The sequence below is a fragment of the Boleophthalmus pectinirostris genome, unplaced genomic scaffold (assembly GCF_026225935.1).
Source record: "Boleophthalmus pectinirostris isolate CB_2022bp ecotype Guang Dong unplaced genomic scaffold, ASM2622593v1 HiC_scaffold_15, whole genome shotgun sequence".
Classification (NCBI taxonomy): domain Eukaryota; kingdom Metazoa; phylum Chordata; class Actinopteri; order Gobiiformes; family Gobiidae; genus Boleophthalmus; species Boleophthalmus pectinirostris.
The window spans coordinates 14,111,660-14,138,479 of NW_026571070.1; the positions used below are offsets into that span (position 1 = coordinate 14,111,660).

The 26,820-nt window shown below is 38.0% G+C and overlaps 1 protein-coding gene across 1 annotated transcript in view; it reads left to right on the top strand.

Annotated features, from left to right (window-relative positions):
- The window catches only part of LOC110171014 (dipeptidyl aminopeptidase-like protein 6), a 416,594-nt gene that overhangs the window by 325,280 nt on the left and 64,494 nt on the right, over positions 1-26,820 (top strand). Inside the window, 3 exon segments of the mRNA XM_055151254.1 lie at positions 20,226-20,332; positions 22,185-22,209; positions 22,212-22,258. Of these exon segments, the coding sequence (XP_055007229.1) occupies positions 20,226-20,332; positions 22,185-22,209; positions 22,212-22,258 (179 nt within the window).

A 26,820-nucleotide genomic window follows, 5' to 3' on the forward strand; every position in this document is an offset into this window, starting at 1 on the left:
TCTATGGAGACAAGTACGTGATGGACCTCCTCATAAGAGAAATTTGTACTATATCATCCTCTTTAAACTGGAAATACCTCAATATTTGCAGGTATATCTCTTCTCTGTTCCCTGGAGTCATTGTTGAAGTGATCCATGTTTCTAGTTTCATTGAAAATAATAATTGCCACTCCCAGTAATGGTCTTTGTTTAATAACGAGGTACTTCATCAAATATAAGTACAATTCCCCATAGAATCTGATCAGAGCACATGAAGGTGAGGAGTGTCCGGGGGGATACGGCTCTGTCGCTCACTCACTCTTCCTCTCTCTCTATCTCTCTCATTCTCTCTGTCTCTCATGTTCTCTCGCTCTCTCTTTCTTTCTCTCACTCTCTCACTGTCACTCTCTGTGTCAGTCTCTCTCCTCTCTCTTTCTATAACAAAGTACAATGTTATCAATAGAAAAATCTGACATTTGCTCCCTATTTGAGAGTCTGAAACCAACCAATAGGATATTAGATGTGAGATGTAAAATGTCTCAACATGGAAATCAAGGCCTTTCAAAACCGAAGTCAGCCTTGTCCCGCTTCATCTCTGCTCTGAGGAGGGCCTTCACCACCACCTGTTACCGTAGGCTCTTCACCTCAATAACCAATAAAGATTATTTAAGAAAGAATCATTCATCGTTTCTCTTATATGTTGAACGTTATAATGTTGTTACCTCATCACAAACATACCTTGAGTTGTGGTTTGTTTCATTCACATGTTTAACACATAAACCCTGCATATTTAGGCTCGTCTCTTAAACAGAAAGCACTCTGTTCAACCGCTCTCTCTTTCTTTCTCTGTCTCTCTCTCTCTCGATGGTTGCACTCATGCTGTTCACATTTCCATATCTGAACCCTGTCAACTGGGAGAGGTCCGTGAGGGAAGGGGACTTGATAAACAGGTGGAAATTGACAAAACAAGAGTCAACAAGCAGGTGTTGGACTCTCAAAAGTGACATATATATGTATGTACATACATCACATGTATATTAAAAAGTGCATAATAGTGTAGAGCACCCTCCCTATAACACCCACTACGTAAACATTACACCCACTATGTAAGCCAGGCGTCTCCAACCTGTAGCTCAGGAACTAGCAGTAGCTCTCCACCCCCTTCCAAATAGCTCGCCAAGGGATTTTGGAATTATACCTTTGTGCTGAATAACAAAAATTTGGTTAATTACATGTCTATTACCATTGTATATGTATAATTTTGAGGCCCATCGTTGTGCACTGTTTTATTGGTACATAACTGTACCCAAAGGCTTGCCCTCTTACTTATAATCGTCCCAGTTTCTTGCAGCCACTAAACTGGGTAGCTCTCTGGCATTTTTGTTTTGTAAAGGTAGCTCAAGGTTGGAGACCCCTGATGTAAACATTAGCATACAGTACTAGTAATAATATCAGTGCAGGCACAAAGTATGGTAAACAGTAAATAGTACTGTTTTAAAACAGTCTTAGCAGCCTTACTATACTGTTATTTCTACTACTCAATGTATTAATTGTGTACTATGTCACTTTTAAGAGTCCAACACCTGTTTGTTGACTCTTGTTTGGTAAATTTCCACCTGTTTATCAAGTCCCCCTCCATCACGGACCTCTCCCAGTTCACAGTGTTCAGATATGGAGATGTGAACAACATGAGTGCAACCATCGAGAGAGAGAGAGAGTGGTTGCACTTTTTAATATACTATGCAGTTGTGGATATGCTCTAACGTAATTTCGTTGTGATTTTATTTGACAATGACTATAAAGGAATTGAAATTGAAATTGTTGCAGTGGTGCATTAGATTCCATTATGATATTTCCCTATATATTTTTTTTAAATAAAATAGATATAAAATAGATATCTTATGTGTCCTATCTGTGTCTTTGAGCCAATACATCACCTCAAATATTCCATCAGGTCAGGTTACAGGTTAGTTCTGTGGAGAGACAACCCCGCTTACACTAAGAATGCATGTTTTTAGTGTATTGTTTTGTAATTGGATAAATTTAAGACAGATATATTTAATCCCATACTGTAGTAGACGTTCCAAGAAAAGTAAATACTTACTTTTTTACTTTAAAGCAAATATCTCCATGGCGACAAGCAGACGTTGGAAAAAAGTTACATAGTACAGCTTTAGTACATTGAGTTGCAGCTTTAGTATTAATAACATTAGTTGCATTATGATTTAAGCCACGATGAGCTTCATTTGACTGGAGCCAAATGTTATGGGTGACGTCAATCTATCTTTGTCCACTTCTTTGTGTTGTACTCTCAAAAGTTACACAGTACATCTTTAATCTGAGTCACTGCTTTAGTAGTAATAAAATCAGTTGCAGTGGTGTGTTAGATTACATTATGATTTTTCCCATTTGTATTTATATATATTGAAATATTACAAATAAAAATAGACTAGATTATGACTTATTCACTTCACATTGCCTATAATACTGTGTATCTGCTTACATCTGCAGTCATTCCTCTGTATTGTTTACGTAAAAAGAATCACTTAGTGGATATTAGCTGGATGTGTCACTTAGTTATTGACTGTTCACAGCGACGCTCCCTCCACGCGATGTGACTGATGAGGTCCCAGTCTCTCGCTAATGGGTTCTGCCTATGGCTCCTTCCCTTTTCCAATGAGACATATCAAATTACATAGAGCCTGAGTATCCGCTGTTTGTTCATTGTCACTTGTAATCACTAGTTTGCATCTATCATGCTGTCTTAAAGCTACAGTGGAGATAAGAGTGATGTTACATGTACACAATATGCAAGACAGTTATAAAGAGTCCTAGTCCCAAGCATAGAGTGTATATATAAATGTACATGGCTAACTAAATAGAAAGTGTTCATGAGGGTGCTTTTGGCTCCATTGACTCTGTTTCCAATTGACTTTGCACTTAAAAATTGTCACTAGGGATGTAATAATAACCAAAATATCGTGATATCGTATCGTCAGAGTTCTCACAATAATATCGTGGACCATCACAATATATCGAATTACAAGTCTCTGCTTAAATTAAGAGTTATGGTGCAGCAGTAGCTAAAAAAGACAGAGAGAACTACATAGACCATGATCCTTTGCTCTATTTCAGTGCGGACTACAAGAAGTAATAACAGTTCTAAGCACTTTCAAGTCTTAGTTCTTTGGATTTAGTCTTGCCAAGGCATTTTAAGAGGAGAAAGAAGCATATTTACAGTTTTGTTAGCCTCCACAAAATATCGTAATAAATATCAAACCGTGAGATGTATATCGTGAAAATATTGTACAGAGAGATTTGGATTTTGTTACATCCCTAATTGTGAGCCTCCCCACCATATCATGAGCTTCCCCATGATATCTCAATAAATATCGTACCGTGAGGTTTATACTTAGACTTGGATATCGTTACACCCCCTGAATTTTCACACCTCTCTCTGTAACTGCTGCACTGAGCCTCGTCATTTTGGTCTTAAACTGTTTGTATTCACCCGCTCTACATGATCCTGACGTTATTATTTTGTTATTTTATCTGTAAATAAGGTTCTGTTTCTAATATGGAACTTGGCAAATTCACCCCTATGTCTGCTTTCCTCAGTGAGCTTCATTTGACTGGATGATGTCACTCTCCCTTAAAGATGTCCACTGCTTTATATAGTCTGTGGTCCAAAGCTGAGTCATGTTCTTGGTTTTGGTTCCATTTTAGTCCTGATTTAGTCCAGGTTTAGTCCCAGTGGTGTGTGTCTAAGTGTGAACAAAAGCTTGGATCAATAATCACAACTGCATTAGGAACATTTACGGGGGAGGAAAATATATCGAGTAAAGCAGTGAGGGGGAGTTAGAGTGATGCAGCTCTTGGATAGTTCTGATATCACAGCTACTTTTACTACTGAAGTACCTGCCCAGGGCCTGTTGTAATATTACTGCCTGTAAGTTTTATAGAATAGTAGGATTATGCAATGGTCTGGTGGTGACTGGCTCTGTTAGTTTGCACCAGGGCAGATAGAAGTTACAACAGTACAGCTTTAAAGGATTTTTCTACTGTGTTATAACATTGTTCCCTTATTAAAAACATGCCTGAAGAGGTTTTATAAGTTTTAGTAATCTAGCGATCTCTCTCAAACCCTATTCAAAGTTATTATGCGGGACAGTTCTGTCCAAAGCTCAGCCCACAAGCAAAACAGTCTTTTTTTTGTAAATATACAGAACTGTGATACAAAACAATATATTACAACTTCTCAAACCTGATTCGATGTGGAGTCATTTGAGTAGCAGAATGCATGTCAATTTGAATGTGATGGTGCTCTGAAGGGGGAGTGACTCAGACTCAAAGTATCAGAAACAAACCTGAAACTAGTTTAAGACTTTAATTTGTTGTATTTGGCTAATATTGCACTTTCCAAATAATAAAAGGGAACATATGTTATGTGTTGGCATTTGTAGTGTGTAGTGAAATGTAATTCCCTCTCTTTAAAAGGCCCAAATTGTGCTACTTTCTTATAATCCTCCAATTAGTCTATTCTCTGTGTTCCACCTTGTGATGTCATGTGATAATATCATAAGTGAACCGTTTTTAAAAACTTTATACATTTTCACTAGAATCATTTGGATGATTTCATCGCTGGAACTGGCAATCTGTGCTGAACTAAAGGTAAAAGGTAGCTGTTAACTTGAAAATGACTTTGGTAAAAGGAGAAATTCAATTTGTCGACTGGACAAGAGTTTATTCGGTCGAATACGTTTGGCGGCTCATCCAAGCAGCTTCTTCAGTTCTGGTCAAAATGCTGGTGGACACTTCCTTATATCTGCCTGCAGGGTGGAGCTAACTACAATGAAACTACTCTGAAACTAACACATCTACTTGTTTACATTTTCTGTTACTAATTAGGCCTATTGAACTGCACTGAGTGTGGGGGTCACCTAAAACCTAACCTAAACATTACCATTTCACACCTCTGGACCTGGACCTGACCTGGCTATCCCTATTGTTCTCTTGTTGAAAATGACATCACAAGGTGGAACAGAGCATTTCGAGCTTTACAGATGTAGGCAGACAAATAAGCCAGAATTACTCAAACGTGTGAACAAAACAAATGACAACTCCACACATGTTTTTGAGGATGTAACAGCATTATAACATGGATTAAAGCTTACGAGAATCCATTTTGTGTAATATAGCAGGATCTTTAAAGAGTGAATGAATAGTGCACTATGATGACTTCAATTTTCAACTCCGATGGCTTCTCATTATATTCCTGTTATTACTGCTAACAAAGCCACAACTTGCAAATTACTTCATCAGAACAAGTAAATCCAGGGTTTTATAAATGTAAAACCTCTCTCATTGTCACATGAATCTTTATTTCACATCAATATCTCCACAGAAACCAGCAGGTGGAGACTCTAAAACAGTTTCACATGTTTTATCTCTGTCTCGTCTGTGCAAGTGTGTTTGACAGATAGCAGCTGTCACGATCACTGATGAAGGCTCAGTGTTTTATAGAGACGAAATCCACTCATGTACAACCACCATCAAACCACAGCATCAGAAGGAGAGGGGCTGCTCTGCTCACTTTTCATTTGTTCACAGCTTATATCTTCAGAGATGTTCCCGGTCTATTGATTCATGCCCGAATAAATGTGAATTAAATTGTAATTAGCCTCACAATTCTCAAAACAAAACATAATGCACTTTTTTTCTTCAAATTTAAACTCTTTACAATCCTTATTATGCAATTGTATGATCCATGTTATAATGTTGTTCCCTCATGAAAAGCCTTTCTGGTGTTGCGTTTCATCATTTCATTCACACATGTTCTAACACACAAATCCTTCATATTTAGGTCGTGTTCTTCTCTCAAACTGAAAACACTCTGTTCCACCTTGTGATGTCATGTTGTAATACAGGAAGTGCTTCACTGTGTTTTAAAACTTCATACACCTTCACTAGAATCATCTGGATGATTTCAGCCTTGCAATTGCCAATCTCTAGTGAAATAAATGTAAAATGTAGCTGTTAACTTGAAAACTACCACTACATGACATCACAAGCTGAAACAGAGCATTTTGAGCTTTGGAGATGTAGACAGACTAGTAATCCAGGATTACTCAAACATGTGAATGAAATATAACACAAGTCCAGCTTTGTTTTTCATGAGGTAACATTATAACGTCACAATTTTGCATAATATTATAATAGTAATAATGGATCAGATTTACATAGAGCTTTTCTGGTCCATCAAAGACGCTTTACAGAGCATTATTCATTCACTCCACACTTGGTGCTGGTAAACTACTATTGTGCAGTTGTATCTGTCCTGGGGCAGACTGACAGAAGCCAGGCTGCCAGTCTGCGCTATTGCTGCCCCCCCCCCATTACTTAGACACATACCATTTTCATGCAATGTGGCGTGTGACGTGCCTTGCATAAGGACACAACAACAGTTTTTGCCATTGGCGCCCCCCTGTGGCACCTAATTTTCCAAGCAGTCTCCCATCCAAGTACTAACCAGGCCCTGCCCTGCTGACTGTCTGAGATCTGACGGGTTCAGGCTTTGACAAGTTGGTATGGCCTTATAAGACCTTTAACAATGTAGCTCATATATTCTATATAGCTCAACGTCAGTGCAGTTCCAGTCTAACTTGTGTAACAGAGAGAGAGCAGTGCCTACAGTTAGCATTACATCCCCAGGGAGTGCTGATGACATTGGCTGGACTTTATTCATTGTAACACATTCTACTTCTTATTTCTTACATAATTGCTTAATTTTATTTGCTTGAACCGGTTTATTCTGTGAACTATGAACTACGCAGTTTATAGTTCTGGTTTAGACATCAGAGGTCACGACAAAGCAAGGCCTCTCCAGCGCATGTAAAGCCCCATTATAACACTTAATATTACACCACCGAACGCCCTCCGGAGAGTGCATAGGGCTCTTGTTCACATATAACCCTTCGTCTCAAAGGCCAAACACTCGGCGGTGAAGGGCCCTTGATTCTGACCCTGTCTCAAGTACTGGCACTTTTCTTTAATACCTCTTTCTCTCTTTCATTTCTGTAGTTTTTAAGTTAAAATATTAGAGATATAAAGTACACACTCGGACCGAAAATGCCTCATGTTTTTCAAAACTGCTTTATAATTATAAGATCTGGCTATCGATTACAATTAGCAAGTGGAAGTTAATATATTTAGATAACATAAAATCCTGCATTAGTTTGGTCCAAGCAGAGCGCTGGGGATGTTATAAGGGTAAAAAAAAATCTGATAATCGATATTAAACCTGGTACTGAAACTAGGTACTCATTTGAGCAAGTATCGATACTAAAGAAGTCACATTCACAGAACTATTACAGGACTATCACAGGACTAGTACTGTTATTTAAAGGGACACTGTGTAACTTTTCTAGTGGACCGTCTGCTACCTGCTTGTCTTCATGGAGATGTTATTGCTTTGTCTAGAATGTTCCACGGTAGAGATTAAACCTATGTATCTCAAGGGAGACAACTACAGGCTACGTTACAGGTCTGATCTGTGGAGAGGCAGCTCTATTCGCAGAGAGAATTTGTTGTATTTTTAAGCCACAGAAACCCCTGTAATGAATAAATACTAGATGAATATGTTTAATGTCATACCATGGAACCTTTAAAATTGCAAATCACATTCTATTGTCTTAAGAAAGAGTGTTTTTTTATTATCATTGTGAAATTAAAATCGAGTTTTAAATTTTAGCATCATGACAACACTGGCTGGACATTTATTTTATTCTTTTTGGAGTGAGTTTGCGCGTGCATATGTCTGAGAGGAGCGTGTGGGCGGTGGGCAGTATTGAGCTAATTAGCGGCACCTCTGTCTCTGGTCCAGTGTGTTGGCCGAGAGAGAAATGGCGCTTTCTGAAGCTCATTCATCTGCTCCTATTATGTGGGATTACGGGCGGTGGGACCAACTGGCACATGGTTATAAAGGGAAAGCCAAATGAATAAAATGCAACGCACCACACTGCCACAACCATAGCCTCAAATGAGAAGGAAAATGGAAATGGGACAGAAATTTGGCCCGACTCAACAATATGACTTTGAAAAATAGTTATAATAAGACTCTAACGACACATGAGGTCCTGTATTTGAGATAATGGTGCTTTATGTGTGTTACTGTGCGTCTTTCTATTGTCAAAGTATGCAAATAAAGTTTATGGATTCTACTATATCATAAACCACATATTAGTTATACAAATACCAAGGGAGAAGGTGAAAAAAAAATTATCTTTTTGGAGTTGTTTTGCTTCATTCAATTCTGTTTTAGTATCGCTTCTTAAAGGAACGGTTCGGAATTTTGGACATAGGACCTCATTTCCTAGTGAGCCAGACTGTTGGAGACGTGTGGAGACACTTTTTTAAATACTCCATCCAGTCCTTGTATTTGCAGAGGTTGCTGGTGCTAGGCTAGTGTATGTCAATGGACATAGTTAGCCTGTCACTAAAAACAGTCTTACCCACTCCACAAAACACCCGAAACAAATCTATTATTATGCCAGACTGTCAATGTGAATGTCTGTGTCAATAAAATAATTTTAGAAATAAAACCAATGTTACATTTGAAGGATTTGTGTCTGGCAGCAGCAGCGAGTTGTACTTCCTGATAGAAAGCTTGGCAGTGGCGGACTGATATCACCTAGCACCAGTGTTGTACCTGATCGCGTTTATTGAAAACATTAAATCTGGCAACAGCCACCACCGTCACATCACCGCATGCATCACTGAAACAAGACAAAACACTTGGCTCTCTTCTGTGCATGGCTCCTGCAGAGAGCCGCTGTCCTGTCTGTACATGGTTTGATCTCTTCATATTGGACAATACACTTTTGGAGACAGAACCAATGGGACAGTGGATAGAGGATACACTCTGCTCCCGTCCTCTGGAGAACGCAAGAGGCTTGTTTTCGTTAGTTTGGGGCAAATCTGAGGACGGTGTTTCATAGGTAAATAGTGCATGAATGAGCTTGTGTGTGCAACGGAGCTGCTCCGGTTGTTCTGCCGTGTGTTTGTGTTGGGACCATAACCTCTTATTGTAGTTTTGCTGATGTTGTTGTGAGCAGTGGATCAGGTTGTGTTGCTGCATAAACTGCACTTGGCTGTGCATTGTGCTCTGATAGATATAGTTCCTCCAAAATGTCTGTTTCTGGCATTCATTATAATATTATATAGCCTATATATAATGCATATATTCATAATATATATTTATGATTTCAGCCTAATAGCTTGCAGCAATGTACTGAAACTTTGAACTAGTTCCTGTAGAAAATTAACTTCCCAAACCGCCTAGCACCGACCATCGACAGTCTGGTGCAATAACTGATTTGCCTCGGGTGTTTTGTGGAGTGGGTAAGACTGTTTTTAGTGGCAGGATAACTATGGCCATTGACATGCACTAGTCTAGCAACAACAACCTCTCCTAATACAAGGACTGGATGGATTATTTCAAAAAGTGTCTCCACACATTTACAGCGCTCTGGCTCACTAGGAAATGAGGCCCTATGTCCAAAATTCCAGAATTGTTCTTTTAACTTGTTTTTTTTTATTTTTGTCAACTGAAAACACAGTGGATTTTAGAAAGGCATATACATCCTTTTCACAGATATAATGCAAAGTATTACTATATGTGAGGACATTGTGCTCTGTAGTAGAATTTCAAACTCGATTATTGATACTCAACACAGATAAAAACACTCTTTCTGTAGACAACAGAAGATTGTCATCACTAAATCGTAGGGATGTAACAGTAACCTAAATATCGTTATTTCATATCGTCAAAGTTCTCACAATAATATCGTGGACAATCACAATATATCGAATTGCAAGTCTCTTTGCTAAAATCAAAAGCTATGGTGCTGCAGTAGCTAAAAAACAGAGGGAACTACATAGACCATGATCCTTTGCTCTATTTCAGTGCAAACTACAAGAAGAAATAACAGTTCTAAGCACTTTTAAGTCTTAGTTCTTTGGACTGAGTCTTGTCAAGGCATTTTAAGAGGAAAAAGTTGCATATTCACAGTTTTGTTAGCATCTACAAACTATTGCAGTAAGTACCGTGAGATGTTTATCCCTACTATATTGCAGTACTTTCTTTTGTATTTTCCTGCGGTCTTATATCTTTGTAATCCCTCAGTGGTCCAGGTAGGTTCCATATTGGTCCATGGGTTCATACTAGTCTATGTGCTCTTATATTTGTTCTGATACAGCTCAAGATCATTCTAAAGCTTAATTTTTGTCCTGTGAATGTGACTTTTTAGTATCAATACTTGCTCAAATAAATATCTAGCTTCAATTCTAGTTTTAATATTGATTAGGATGTGATTTTCAACAAAGAAAGATGCATTATTTTGAATTTCCTCTTTTTGAAATGCTATAAGTGTTTTATGCTTGTGATGGTTTGAATAAGAAAATGGAAATCTGTTATGTTGGGAAATATAAACAGATCAATAAATATTCTTAGGGCAGAAATATCAACAGAGATGTGTGGACTTCCCTCACCCCAGACACTCTCTTCAGCTCTTTTAGGCATTTTCAGGCTTTTGACCAATATAATATCTGCAAAATGTTGTTGTATTGTTGTTCTTGGCCCTAAGTATCACAATAAATCATTCACAGCTGTAGCCTTAAACTTTTTTGTTCAGCAGTCAAAAACTAAACTTGTTTGTTCTACAGAAAAATATGTGTACTATTGAGAGACAGAGCCAAAGTACCCATTTCAGCAAAGGTTTGTTTCATCAGTTTACATGCTTTTACATTTGCACCTAAAAGAATCAGTTCAGGTACAGCTGTATCTGTTAATGCCATGCTGGGGAACATTCCAGGTAAAGAAATAACATCTCCATTGGAATAGTTACATATTGCTGCTTTAATACTTTTAATACTTTAGATCTAGCCAGTGCTTTAAATTTGAATTAAAGGGACAGTTTGGAAATTTGGACATAGGGCCTCATTTCCTAGTGAGCCAGAGTGTTGGAGACGTGCGGAGACACTTTTTAAAATATTTCCATCCAGTCCTTATACTTGCAGAGGTCGCTGGTGCTAGGCTAGTGCATGTCAATGGCCATAGTTATCCTGCCACTAAAAACAGTCTTATCTACTCCACACAACACCCGAAACAAATCTATTATTACACCGGACTGTCGATGTAAATGTTTGTGTTGATAGAATAATGTTTGAGATAAATCTAACCTTGCATCGCATGAATCGTCACATGTTCAGGGACTATTTTCTCATATATCAGTCCACCAAGCTTTCTATCAGGAAGTACAACTCACTGCTGCTGCTCAGACATAAATCCTTCAAATGCAAGGTTGGTTTTACTTCTAAAATTATTCTATCGACACAGACATTTACATCAACAGACTGGTGTTATAATAGTTTTGCTTTGGGTGTTTTGTGAAGTGGGTAAGACTGTTTTAGTGGCAGGATAACTATGGCCATTGACATGCACTAGCCTAGCACCAGCGACCACTGCAAATTCAAGGACTGGATGGAATATTCAAAAAAAGTAACCCTAACTTGTTGAAATACTCACCTCATAAACTATATGAAACCTTTTTACTGTTAAAGTCCTATATTACACGAAATAGACTCTTGCAAGCTTTAAGCCATCACCAAATCTTCTCAAAAACAAACCTGAAGTTGTGTATTGTTACATTCACACACACTGAGTCATCCTTTTTTATTAGTCTGTCTCTCCAAAACTCAAAATGCTCTTGTGATGTCATGCGTCAGGAGCTGTCAAGTGAACAGCCACTTTTTACCTTTTGTTCAGTAGAGATCAGCTGTTCCAGGGCGCAAATCATCCATGTTCTAAAGAAGGTGTACGGACTTTAAAACACAGTGGAGCACTTCCTGTATTACCACATGTCATCACAATGTGGAACTGAGTCCTTTCTGTTTGAGAGAAGAACTCTGCCTAAATATGTGTGAATAAAAGAAAACACTCTTCTGTTTTTTAATGAGGAAACAACATTATAACATAGATCAGAAAACAGTGTAATATGAGCCCTTTAATTATTCTGGCTGTGATCTGTTCAGTGAAGTAAATAATAGTCTTTTTATCAGAGCAGCTTTGAAGGTAACACTCTTTTTAACTGTATTATTCTTATTCAGACTGAAGCCGATGTCTCAAATAAACTCCATTATTGTGTGAACAGGGGTGGGTCTGCTCATGTTTAGTGATTGGTGACATTGAAAAACACATTGGAGTTTATGTTATGCTGGCACACTCAAATGAAAGAAAATGAGGACTCGAAGAGATAAAAGTTCTGAGTTTTGGAGTTGTTTGTGAATTAGCATTATAACGTCTGATGACATTTGAATTTGTAACACAGTTGAGTGATCGTAAATGAAAGCTGATGCATTAGTTTGGTTGGGTGTATGTGTGTGTTTATGTGTGTGTATAGACAACTTTAAATTGCCTTTTGGTTTTGACTTGTGTTTTGTCTCTTAATAAACTGATCTTCTTTAATAAAGTAATTACAGACTTGCATAATATAAGTACTTTTTACTTCAGCCTAAACCTTTGTGGTCATGTTTCTGTGGGTTGTAGTGTACTAGTGTGTATACATGCACATCAGTATTCCGGTTATTACCCATATCCCAGTTATGGCAGTATTTGGGATATTGCATATACATACGATGAGAAACTGGGATACTCATGTCCCTGTGTACATGATCAAATGTAGTATCCTGGTGTCTTGACATAATCTTACAAATGCACAAGCACAAAAAATATCTTAATTTTATTTAATAAACCAAGAAAAATACAAACAACCATGAGCTCCTTTAGCATAGGAAGATTGGGAGGCTCCTAACCAGCGGTAAGGAGCTGTGATCCACTTCGCAGATCAAACCCAACGTTTCTAAACAGCAGATTCTTAATTACAATCTTCTCTATATATAAACTCAGCTTTACAACATATAAACCATAACAACTATAGAGCCACATCAGCCCGTTTGATAACATAATTTAGCTTTGCGCACATTTATTTACGTTTTACAGAAACTAAACTTAAAACCACATGGCTAATTTGCATAAACTGTTAGTGCTGATAAAAACAGCTCGCTCCTTGTGCCGCTGATGCTGTTCAGCTTCTGTTGGACTGAAGGACACGACTCAGTGCTGTGCTGATGATGATAAGTCTGTTCTGTACGTATATCCTATAGGAAATGGTTAATGTTTAACTTTTCAGCGATCATACGTGTGCAGGTCATACGAATGCAGATGCAGATCATTTCACTCATGAATGGTCACTTTATTTATGTCGCTACTGTTGTGGTGAAAAAAAAAGAAAAGTGTTTGTCTTTTGGACGCATGTGCACTCAACTTTATGTTGCAGTAACCGGGATACTGTGGCATCCAGTATCCTGGTTACTATTGGAATATACCAGCTACAGTATCCCGGTTTCTCATAACCAGGATACTGACTTATTCGGGATACTGAAACCGGAATACTGCGTATAAATGCACCATGAGGAAATCGGGATACTCAAAAAACCCAATCATAATCAGGATAATGATGTGCATGTATACGCACTCTCTTTTGTTTTGTTTTGTTTTGTTTTGTAGTGCTGCAAAATGACCGAATAAACTACTGCATATTGAGTATTGGCAGATTTTCAGAGTAACTGAGTTGAATAAAACGGGCTTCCCTCTCTGTGAAGAACAATGTATATGTTATAATAATGTAATAATGTTTAAGTCTGACAGAAATTTCTAACAACAATCTCCTCCAGACCTCTCTATACACATGTTAGTTTAAAGGGGTCATATCAAACAAAGATTATATGATATGTGATTCAGTTTGAACCCTTAAAGGCATATTGTCTTTCTGAGTTTTGCCTCCTTTTGTTTATTATTAGAAAAATGACTTAAAGGTCCAATATTACGCAAAATTGCTTCTTGTGAGCAATATTTAAATACTGTCTCCTTTCACCTTCGAACCACTGCTGCAGCTCTGTGACTTTACCAAACCATAAACGCAAGAGCAAGCATGACATTTGGAAGTAATTAGCACCCATAGACGCTTATGCACAGTGCCCCCTATCTGTGGGCATATCTAATTGTCCATTAGAGGAGACAGCATTACCATCACAATAGCTTTTATCCACAGAGCGCTGCAGAGAGGTGAGGAGAGACATTTTTAGAGCAGAGTAGCACACGGAAGCTCGTCAGCTCTCTGTCCTTGTTAAAGACCATCAGAATATTCACAGGGAAAACAGGATAATACTACTACTACTACTACTACTACTGCTACTACTACTACTACTACTACTACTACTACTACTACTACTACTACTACAGTATTACCTGTACTACTACTACTACTACTACTACCACTACTGCTACTGCCACTATTACTACCACTTCTACTACTACTACTACTACTACTACTACTACTACTACTACTACTACTACTACTACTACTACTACTACTACTACTACTACTACTACTACTACTACTACTACTACAGTACTACTACTACTACTGCTACTACTGCTACTATTACTGCTACTACTACTACTACTACTACTACTACTACTACTACTACTACTACTACTACTACTACTACTACTAGCTACTACTACTACTACTGCTACTACTACTACTACTACTACTACTACTGCTACTACTACTACTACTACTGCTACTACTACTACTACTACTACTACTACTAGCTACTACTACTACTACTACTACCACTACTACTACTGCTGTTACTACCACTACTACTACTATTACTACTACTACTGCTGAAAAGAGGATAGTACTACTACTTCTACTACTACTACTACTACTACTACTACTACTACTACTACTACTACTACTACTACTACTACTATAATATATAATATTCATCGAGAAAACAGAATTCAGCAGTGGGATAAATAAAACTGGAATATGCAGTGGGCCATTCTGTTGGGTAAATGTCAACATATGCAGTGCTAAAGCAGAAGTTACAGTACTGTTGAAGACCACCTGAGTACTACTACTACTATCACTATTACCTACTACTATTATTATTACTGCAGTAGGCCCTGTTTTATATCCTGGTCTATTCCAGGTTTATTTTAAGGTTTAGTCCCGGTTTAGCCTTAATTTTGCTAAATGTGCAAATGTGAATGCAGCCTTAACCAACTTTGTCATAAAAGGTTATATTATTTATTTATTTAATTACTTCCAAAATCTAAATGTGTTCCAAAGTAGCGGGAAAGTATTTTAATTTTCACAAGACTACTTAATTAAATGTTGGACAAATAAGGACACAATATTTTGTAACATTTAACATTCTATGTAATATAAACTTGAAACTTGATGTCGCTGTTTTGTGTTAATTCCCCAACAAAATACCAGTGACTAGATCAAAAAAACACTAGCAGCCAATAAGCACTAGCAGTTTTGAGTATCCATGACAACATCTGACAGCCTCTTGACTTTTTCATTCTGAACACAGCTGAATATTACAGTGTCGTGCTATGCTTATTTGGACCACTTTGAACCCTTTTCCACAACAGAGCCACTCTAGTCCCTTATTCCGCTTGCGGCAGAGTCAGCCTTATCAGTCCCATGTAGCCTCTTGGAGCAGCGCATCCTTTCAAATCCACCTTTTCATGTTTGGTGAATTGCTTCTTGCTTATCCAGTGGCCCCTAAGACACCTCAGATCTCCCACATGTACTGCCCTTTTACAAACCTACCCGCTGAGTTCATATTTCAGACCTTATCGGCCGCTCTCACCTCTCCATCTTGTTGTTTTTGTGTTCGAGAACCATTGGTCTGCCCGGTGCTATAGGCGATGTGCAGGTAGCCCTCTCCCCACTCTCCCACTGCACTAGCCCCCGGCCATATTTCCTCCTCTGATCTATACCTTTCTATGGAGCCATGTCTTATTAATACAAGCTGTCTCTGCCGGGGGCTCAGGTCTAACCCAAGACTCTCCAGGGAGCAGTACCGGCCAATAGGAGCTCAGTAAAGTGACAGTGCTCTATACTGGACAAAGGAGGCGTTGAGATACACAGAGCAAACACACAACAGAATAACAAGAATAGCAAGTCAGAGTTTATAGCTGCATTTTGTTATAATATAAACTTCATGTATGAGAATCAAAATTGTATTAACAAAAATCTAAAATCACTGTAACACTTTATGATGACTTTTTTAAGACCTTTTTAACAGCACTTAAATGAAAATTAAGACCAACATTGGATGCATTATGTGGGCAAAAAACACCAGATCCAGTTCTACTAATGACCAACCAACTACTAAATCTAGAATCTAAAAGCCACTCTGGATTAAACCTACACTTCCCCATGATCCATCCAACGTCTTCCTCTACTGTACTGATTGTTTACTCATTGCCACTAGCGCCAGAAACCAAAGTATTGTTTGCACATACTCCAAACTGGACGTTCATTCACATTACATGATTTCATGTTGGTGTTTTTTTTCCTCCCTCCATTTAACATTGCACTGTAGCTCGGTTTTGTATATAAAAAAATAGGCTAATGAAATGTAAGATCCTTGTGAAAAAATAAGACTTGAACAACATAATTTAAGACTTTTAAAGGCCTTAATTTAGGAACCTGAAATTTAAGACCTTTTTAAGACTTTTAAGACCCCACGGCTACCCTGAATTAGCCTTGATCAATCATGTACCAAGACTGTATTCATAGTGTGCAAACAGTATTATTATTAAGAAAGAGGCCTGAATCATTTTTCTTAAACTAATAATGTTGTATGTTTTGGTTCTGTTTATTGTACTGAAAAATGTAGAAAAACAAGCGTCCTTATTCCGAGCAGGCTTGCATCTCCACCAATTTATTTCTCCTGAAGGACTGCCTCCTCCTGCTTGTTTCTATGAAAATGTTCCTTTGGCTATAATCTTCCACAGTGTGGCATAAAACTTACGGAGAATAGTCAGATGTCTGGCTTTAACTTTCTGTTTCCATGATGCGCCACAACCAGAAAGTTACATACTGTACCTTTAAATAAACTTTTCTTAAGCAAAAGTATTAATTAAAAAAAGAAAAATCTGATTCATTGACTTTGTAAAATATGAAGGTATGGTTAAAATGCAGTACATACTAGTATTAGTAATTTTAGAGAAGTTCTGCAAGTGAAAATGTAATTTGCCTAACCACTGATGGACGTCCTCATTAATCAACTTCAGATGCGTTTGACACCGCTAAGCAAAACCAAAAGAATTCATTTACTATGAACTCTACAGGCAGGTTCTTTAATTAAAATCACTACTGAATATTTGATGACCTTATATTTTACCACATGCGACTTGGTTTTAAGATACTATAATACATTGGAGAGTGCAGGAGAGAGCCATATTTCTTTGCCGGCAGCCTCTGTGGGCTGTTTTGAGCCTGGGCACAGACAAATGACCCAGAACTGAGAAGAAAAATCCCATTTGGTCAAAACTAACATCCAGCCGGTGCTCTGCAGGTCCTAATGTGAACCTGTAGGGGGCAGTGTGTTTGGGGAGCAGCCAGTAATGGACTATAGACAGGTTAGAGCTGGGTTAGGGACTATTTAGGGATTCATCTCTTTATCTTTCATATTGCAAATTGCTGGAAATACAAGTTGATATTATGTGCAAATTATAGTATGCTCCACTGAGATTTTAAACTCCATACACCTTCACAAGAAACATTTGATTCACCGCATTGATTGAAACATTGCGTTTAAGCCATGTTATAATGTTACCTCATTAAAAACATACCTGAAGTTGTGTTTTGTTTCATTCACATGTTTGAGTAATCCTGCATTATTAGGCTGTGAACATCTCCAAAGCTCAAAATGCTCTGCTCCACCTCGTGATGTCATGAAGCAGTAATTTTCAAATTAAAGGTACTTTTTATCTTTTGTTCAGTAGAGACTGACAATGCCAAAGCTGAAATAATACAAATGATTCTAGTGAAGGTGTATGGAGTTTAAAAACACAGTGGAGCTCTTCCTGTATTACCACATGGCATCACAAGAGTATGTTATTAGATTCTTTTTTCAGACCAACAGTCAGTCAAGAGAGACCGTTTCGACTGTCAAAACTTCAGCAGTCAAAACTGTCAGGTCTTGGTCTGAAAAAAGAACCTAATAACATAAATTATCAGAAGACCAAATGAACCTCATTGGACTATATCACAAGAACTCAGCCATACAAGGTTTGTGTGTTAAATTATAATTCTAACAGAGATCAGAACATTTAAATGAGATGTGTCCTATACAAAATGTTAATGATAGGGAGAGAAATTGGAACATCTGGACGTGTTCAAGGGTGTCCTCTGGTGGTACACTTTGTTTAGGCTGTAGGCTCTGAACAGCTGTGTGGAATATAGGCTGTACACAATATGAAGTCATTACTGTAGATGCAGACTGTATTTACATAGCTTGTTAAAACAAACCTATTATGCAAAAATGACTTTTCACAGGTTTTGACCATGTTATAGTTGTTTATTTATTCACCTGAAGTTGTATTTGGAGTGATTTGTACATGCTTGAGCAATCTTTAATCACTTATTTTCAAGATGTGATTCAGCAGCATCATGTCGTCACTTTGGTACAAATGAAGAAAAAAAATCCATGGGTGTGATCTGTAGCTATCCATAAAAGGTGCTGACTCTTTTTTGTGATGTTTACGGTAACGTCTGCTCCCATTGGGTACTGCTGATTTCTAATGCAAAAGTCAGCGCACTTGTTATTTTTATTATGTAATTTTAGATGAATATTTAGATTTAAAATGTGCAAATTAAAACCTAAAACACATGATCCAGGATGTCATAGATCAGTGTTTCCCAAACGTTTTTTTCTGAGGACCCATATTTTAAAAGTCACAAACCTTCATGACCCAAGTCAATAGACATTATTCACGAATCACAAAATAAAGGTGGATTTGACCATTATTGAACATTAATGAGGATATTTTATGACTGAGTGATCGTGACTCTCTGAAAAACTCAAGTTTTACACAATGAAAAACAATCAATGAACTAGAAATAAAAGGGTTTCATAACTCATCTATTTGGACATTAAATGTAGCCCATTTCTTTTTCTTTTCAACATTCCAGCAATATTGGAACAAAATAGTCGATAAAATATTTAGAAAAGGATCAGAAATTATACAAAACATGTCTTAACATTTGAACATTTCTAAACAGATAGGTGGGCCTGTCGGCATTTTTGTAGTGTGTTCCAGAGCGCAGCAGCAACTCAGACTCAGTGTTCAGTCTGTTTCTGTGCTTTGTCTTCATTTTTGTGAGCACAGAAAATCCCAATTCACACATATATGTAGTAGCGAAAGGAATAAGCATAGAAACACCGGCCCTACTGAGGACAGGATATTCTGACAAAATGCTTATCCAGAATGACGGTAAAGTCACAGATCCATAGTGTCTTTGCAGAGCGCGATCTCTCATGTGTCAGGACTGTATATTGCAGACCTACATGCAGATCGTGACAAGGTGACCCACAAAAAATCTCTTGTGACCCACCTGAAGGTTGCGACCCAGTGTTTGGGAAACAATGTCATAGATTATAACTATAGCAGACACAAGCACAATATGTTTTCTTTAAGCTTTGTTAACTGTGTTTTAAACTTCTTACACCTTCACTAGAATCATCTGGATGATTTCAGACCTGGAATTACTACCTCTTCATGACATTATAAGGTATAACAGAGCATTTTGAGGTTTGGAGATGTAAACAGACTAATAAACCAGGATTACCCAAACATGTGTGAATGAAACAAAACACAACAACGATTAAATTTTTGATGAGTTAACAACATTATAATAAGCCTTAAAACTCACAAGAATCCATTTTGTGTAACTTAAAGATACCTACTAGTCTCCCTACAAACTGACTGTGTTTATTCGTGCCTTGTTGAGTTCAGGACATTTGTGTAACAATGCTGTATTTTAAGTGCATAATTATGCCTCTTTGGGAAAGGGCAGTGAGTGTGGTCCTACAAATGTCCCCAGGCAAAATGTGCTCTTATAATGGGAGGCTGCTGTGTCTCTCCCTGGGCCAATTTTAGCAGATTTATGAAGGATTTTTGTGCAGGTTTTATGCTTCCTCTCTGTGTGGGTGATTTGTTATGCCCATAGTCTTTATAGCACTTTGCAGTTGTCATCTGCTTTAAGGAAATGCATTGAACATCTGTCCCCCCTCTCTCTCTCTGCTTTCAGGTAATGAGCTGCTCTTCCGTAACCGCGATGGAGACGTAGTCAAGTTCAATGTCGACACCAATGAGACGACAATTTTGGTGCACAACAAGAAATTGTGAGTCTATTTTGTTTTGTTTTGTTTACTCACACATTAACAAGCTGGCTTCTACTCTCATCACGTTAAAAGGACACTGAAATGGCTTTACTCACTGCTCAGTCAAAATATGAAAATGCTAATGTCCTTAAAGATGCACGATGTAACTTTTAGGTTCTGGGTACGTCACTTTCTTTTTTCTATGGATACAGTATGTCATTGCTCTGCTTGGAATGTTCCACAGTATGACATGAAACAGATCTACCTTACGTTTATTCAATTAGAGGTGGTTTTGCTGCTCAAATAACTGGAAAAACAAACATTCTGACTGCGAGCGAGGTTGCCATCCACAGATCTGATCTGTAACTTGGCCTGGTTTTGGTCTCCATGAAGATAGAGAGGTTTAATACTACACTGTGAAGCATTCCAGACAAAGCAATAACATCTCCACGGAGAAAAGGATTTGGTGTGGCGTCCACCAGAAAACTTACACAATACACCTTTAACCGAATTTTATGAAATAACAAATACATTCTCATATTCCCATTTGTTCTTCAATTAATAGGAAAAAACAATAACATCTCCATTAAGCTAAGCAGGTGGCAGAACATGCATCAGAAATATCTCATAGTGAGCCTTTGATCAAATATTGTTCCACATTCACATTGTAAATTGTGAGAATGATTTTGAATCAAATTGAAAATCTGAATTGAAAACAGTTGGGTTATTTATTCTAAAAAAGTATCATATATTTGTTACTGGGATACTGTCTCTATGGCCAAATCTGAGGCCATGACTTTTCATTTTACCATCGGAAAATGATCATGTAATTAGTTTATAGTTGGAGCCAGCCTCTAGTGGTAACATATGGTATTGCATCAAACTATTTATTTAACTCCAATTCCTGTGTTTCAGATGACATCACACAACTCTGCATAGGCCAGTTCTTGTTCATAGCGATTGGGGTTAGATTATGTTATAAAGAATAAAGGCTCAGTCACTAATAGACCTGACGAGGTTCAACATTAAAGGTGCACTATGTAACTTTTTGGTTGGGGGTCCGTCACTTGCTTGTTTCTGTGGATATGTCATTGCTTTGCCTAGAATGTTCCACAGTATAACATTAAACAGCTCTACCTTACATTTATTCAACTACAGGTGGTTCTATAGCTCAAAAATAGCTAGAAAAACAGACATTCTGACTGTGAGTGGGGTTACCTCTCCGCAGACCTGACCTGTAACTTGATCTGGTTTGGTCTCCTTGAAGATAGAAAGGTTTGGTAAAATGGTCACATATTTATTTAGCGCTTTTCCACCTTCAAGGCACTTTATAACAAGGAACCATTCACCCATTCACACAGACATTCATACACCAGTGTACACAGACACTAGGGGCAAGGCAGGTTAAGTGTCTTGCCCATGGACACAATGACAGCATTCATCTGTGGGAGCTGGAATCACACCTCCAACCTGTGAATCTGTGGATCTGACCGCTGAACCAGTGATGTTATATGTCGAGTTTTATGCCATACTGTGAAACATTTTAGACAAGGCAATAACATCTCCATGAAGAAAAATATTTAGCGAAGCCTCCACCAGAAATGTTACACAATGCACCTTTAAAATGTTATATGATCAATCAACTGGTCCCCGATTTGACAGTATAACACCATCGCTTCTGTCTGAAAACTCCCAATAGTGTTAGATTTAGCCTTGGCCCTGTAGCGCTATAATGATAACACGCAGCATTATCCCCTGTCTAGGTGTTAAAATGAATGCAGTTGTAATTTGCTTGCAGACACTACTAATCCATCAGCTTCTTAAAATTCATTTGAAAACCTCTGCATGGCTCACGGTCTTTTCCTCTTTTCTGTCTCTCTCATCAGGAAATGTACAAAGCCACCAAGTACGAGGTTCTCCCGACCTGAAGCATGTGCTGCTAGCTTACAACGTCGCTCCGGTAAGCCATCTCATTTGTTTTTGCTTGTTTTTTGAATTAGCCAGCTGACAGGCAGATATGTCAACAGTGCAAGGGTTTATGGGTAGACTGGTGGAGCGGGGAGAGAGGGGGCGTTGGGGGTTGAAATAATCATGGCGGTGCATAGGGTCCTGTCTCAGTTGGATGGTCGGCACTGACGCTGGAGGAGAGGAACAGTCAACTGGAAATGGGGAAAACTGGAGCTACACGGGCTACAAGAGGAAAGGGAGAGCTGGAAGTACCATAATATCCAGTGGGGTTTTTAAATGAGTTTGTACAAGGTAAAATGTCCCAGGATGCCAAGATTTGTGCTGTTTAAAAATGACTTATCAAGGGCTTGAAGCATATTTGAGGTCAATGTAGAATATATTATCTACTAAATGTGATAATAAATGAGTGAATTCTGAGCTCGCTGTATAACCATATAACAGAATAGCTTTGAAATAGCTTTTGGCATATTTATTCATTCATTAATATTTATTTAAAGGTCCTATATTACGCAAAATCGACTCTAGTGTGCTTTAAGCCATGTTATAATGTTGTTTCCTCATTAAATGTACATTTCCTCATCTAAGTCTACATCTCTAAAGCTAAAAATGCTCCATTCCACCTTGTGATGTCATGAAGAGGTAGCTTTCAATTTAGCAGATCCCTTTTACCTTTAGTTTAGTAGAGATTAGTTATTCCAGGAAAAAAACTGCTTTGTAACACAAATCAGAGCATAGCCTAATATGGACCGTTTAAGGGTTTGCTCTGATCTGTGTTACAATGTTATTTTTACAGTGTAATCCCTTAGAGATAGGGTGAGGAGCTCAGTCACACGGGAGGAGCTCAGAGTAGAGCCGCTGCTCCTCCACGTCAAGAGGAGCCAGCTGAGGTGGCTCGGGCATCTGTTCTGAATGCTTCCTGTACGCCTCCCTCGAGAGGTGTTCTGGGCATGTTCCACCGGAAGAAGGTTCCGGGGAAGACCCAGGACACGCTGGAGGGACTATGTCTCTCGACTGGCCTGGGAACACCTCGGGGTCCCCGCCAAAGAGGGGTGAAGTGTCCCTGCGACCTGGCCCCAGATAAGCAGAAGAAAATTGATGGATGGTAATTCCAGGGCTGAATGTATCCAGATGAGTCTAGCGAAGATGTATGGAGTTTAAAAACACAATGGAGCTTTTCCTGTTTTACCACATGACATCACAAGGTGGAACAGAGTGTTTTCAGAGAGAAGAAGACAGCCTTAATATACAGGGTTTGTGTGTAAAACACACAAACACAACAGAGCAGAGCATAGTCTAATATGGACCCTTTAAAATGCAGCTTTCTTTAGTAATACACTGAGATCCTGGATATACTCACTAATCGAAATAATTCAACAATTCAGGTTCAACATTTGTGCATTTATCTTTTGAATATTTCATGGCAAAGTACAATTTAATCAATAGGGAAATATTTCTCTTGCCCCCATCTGGCATTATGTCATCACTACAGTCTATAATCTGAAAACCACAATACCAAAAAGCCTCAGGACACGCAACTAAACAAATGATTTACACACACACACACACACACACACACAAAGCATGTGCCTTTCTGAATAATTTTCCAGAGAGTGCAGGCAGGTGAGATGTAACCTTGCCTTATTGCATGAGATGAATATAGAAATCAAAGGAGCGCCGTGGATCTCTACCATTCTTTTGTACGTGTTTTTGCATTTATTATTCTATCCGTATTTTTATCACCTTCATGTATGATGCTGAATGAACTTCCCCAGCGGCTCTATAGACACGCATAATGTAAACAGGATTTCACTCAGACTCAAATGTGCAGTGTGAAATAAAGTTGAATGTACGCTTGTATTGAAAACGTGTATAGCATGCCATCAGCGTTCTGTTTGCCTCACCTGCAACTCACAAGAAGACAGTCACGCTACAATAATAAATGGACACACGCAGATCAAGGCATGTGTGAAATTAAGCAGAATTGGCTCTAGTCGCAATTGTAAACAAATGTAAATGCTGAAGAAAACATGCTTTAACTTAGCAAATTATCAGTATTTAAGGTCCTATATTACACAAAATTGATTCTTTGCGCTTTAAGCCATGTTATAATGTTGTTACCTCGTGAAAAATATACCTGGAGTTGCATTTTGTTTCACTCACACATGTTTCATTAATCCTTGTTTATTAGTCTGTTTGCAAGGGCTGGGCAATATGGAGCAAAAAAATGTATCTCGATATACGATATATATCTCAATATCTGTACAGGAAAAATAACCCAGCGAAAAGTACTGCAAAAACAAATATGCCAAATTCCACAAGGTCTTCTTTTTTATCAAAGTGGAAAGAGGTAGGCAGTTCGTGTAGAAAAGTGCTTCTGCGACATAAAAAAAAAAAATCCCTGTATACAAAAATAATAATTTCACTGTAAAATAAAGGAATAAATAATACATATTGCCTTCCTTTCATTCAAAAATAAAACAACTCAACTCAAGCTCATCTTTGCATTAACTCTGTTAACCATATGATAACTCTGAGCTCCTTCAGCAGAGGAAGCTCAGGGAGGGTCCTTATTTTAGATCCATGTTTCTAACCAGTGTTAATGAGGTATCCCACAAGCCACTGTGCAGATCAAACTGAACATTTTCAAATACTATTATACAAGTTCTACACTGCAGCAGATTATTAATTAAAATCCTTTGCATAAATAAACTTTACATTACTAAACATATAAACCATAACCACTATAGAGCCACATCAGCCCGTTTGATATTATAATGTCTTTAATGCAGCTTTGCACACAGCATATTTGTTTACATTTTACAGAAGAGAAACTTAAAGTGACATGACTAATTTACATAAACTAAAAGCCCTGAAAAAAAAAAAAACATCTTGCTCCTTGTGCCGAGCGAGCAGGAGAGAGCACAGAGAAGGCAAACAAGCAAAGCGGCGAAATCAGAATAAATAAATATAAGCATTATATCGATATATACACGATATGTCAGAATCCATTTTGTGTTAAAAAATATCTCTATATATTTTAAAAATTGAGATATCGCCCACCCCTACTGTCAAAATGCTCTGTTCTGCCTTTAACAGCTCCTTTTACTTTTAGTTCAATAGACACTGGCAAAGTGTATGGAGTTTAAAAACACAGTGGAGCACTTGCTGTATTACCACCTGACATCGCAAGGTGGAACAGAGTCTAAATATGCAGAGTTTGTGTGTTAAACATGTGTGAATGAAACAAAACACAACTCCAGGTCTGTGTTTGATGAGGAAACAAACATTATAACAGAAAATTGCATCATACGGCCTTTTTAATTATGCAAATACTGAACATCAAATAGACTGAAAACCTTGTGCATAACTCAACTCAACCACTCTTGAAAGTGCCTTTAGTTTAGTCCTTTTCCCTCTTTCCGTTTCCCAGAATGCTTTGCACAACTGATTAAAAACCCAATTTATCCGTCTCTGAGAGTATCCTGTGTAAATGGAAGGGGGGGAAATTGGACTGCAAATTCCGTAGTTCATTTTCCGAGCTTGTTGAGACCAATTTGTTTGAAGTAGTTTGATATGACTCTAGCCATACAAAATCAGATTAGGAAGTAAAACATCTTACCTATTTTATCAATATTCATAATGACTTTATTAGGGCAAAATTGGGTAAAAGTAAGAGAAGACATCTTACTTAACATCCAATCTTTTTAGCAAAGTGGATCAGGCCAGTTCAGCACTAAATCTATGGCAGGTCATTTTTAGCAGCTCTACGTCTCTCCTCCCCATTTAAAGTTGGACTAAAGGGTTTTGAATTAAGTGTGGTTGGGCTCAGATCACTGCTTTAAATCAGACTCACTGCAGCTATAAAAGACTATTACAGACTCCACTGTCCAGGCGCAGCAAATGACCACTGAACCTGTTTAAGACAAAGAGGAGACTGTGTTTAAAGTGAGGATGTGTCATTGAAACAAGCAGTAGTAGAAAAAGTACTCATTTTTAGTTACTTAAAGGTGCAATATGTAACTTTTAGGTCACGTTTTTCTATGGATATGTCTGGAATGTTCCACAGTATGACATTAAACAGCTCTACCTTACATTTATTCAATTACAGATGGTTTTACAGCTTGAAAACACTTTAAAAAACAAGCATTCTGACTGTGAGCGGGGTCGCCTCTTCACAGATCTGACCTGTAACTTGCTCTGGTTTGGTCTACATGGAGACTGAAAGGTTTAATGCCATACTGTGAAACATTACAGGCAAAGCAATAACATCTTCATGGAGAAAAGTATTTCACAGACTCTCCCTCGCTCCACCAGAAAAGTTACACTATGCACCTTTAAGTAAAAGTAAAAGTACAGATACTGGCGCAAAAGTAAAAGTATCACATGAAAAAATATACTTAAGTAAAATTGTTAAAGTACCTGTTTAAAAATGTACTTAAATAATTAAAACTAGTAATAATTTCAATGTCTAACGTAACTGTCTTTCTCTCTTTCTTTCTCTCCGTCCCTCTCTATTGTCCTTATTCCTCTCTGTCTCTCTTTGTCCATCTCTCT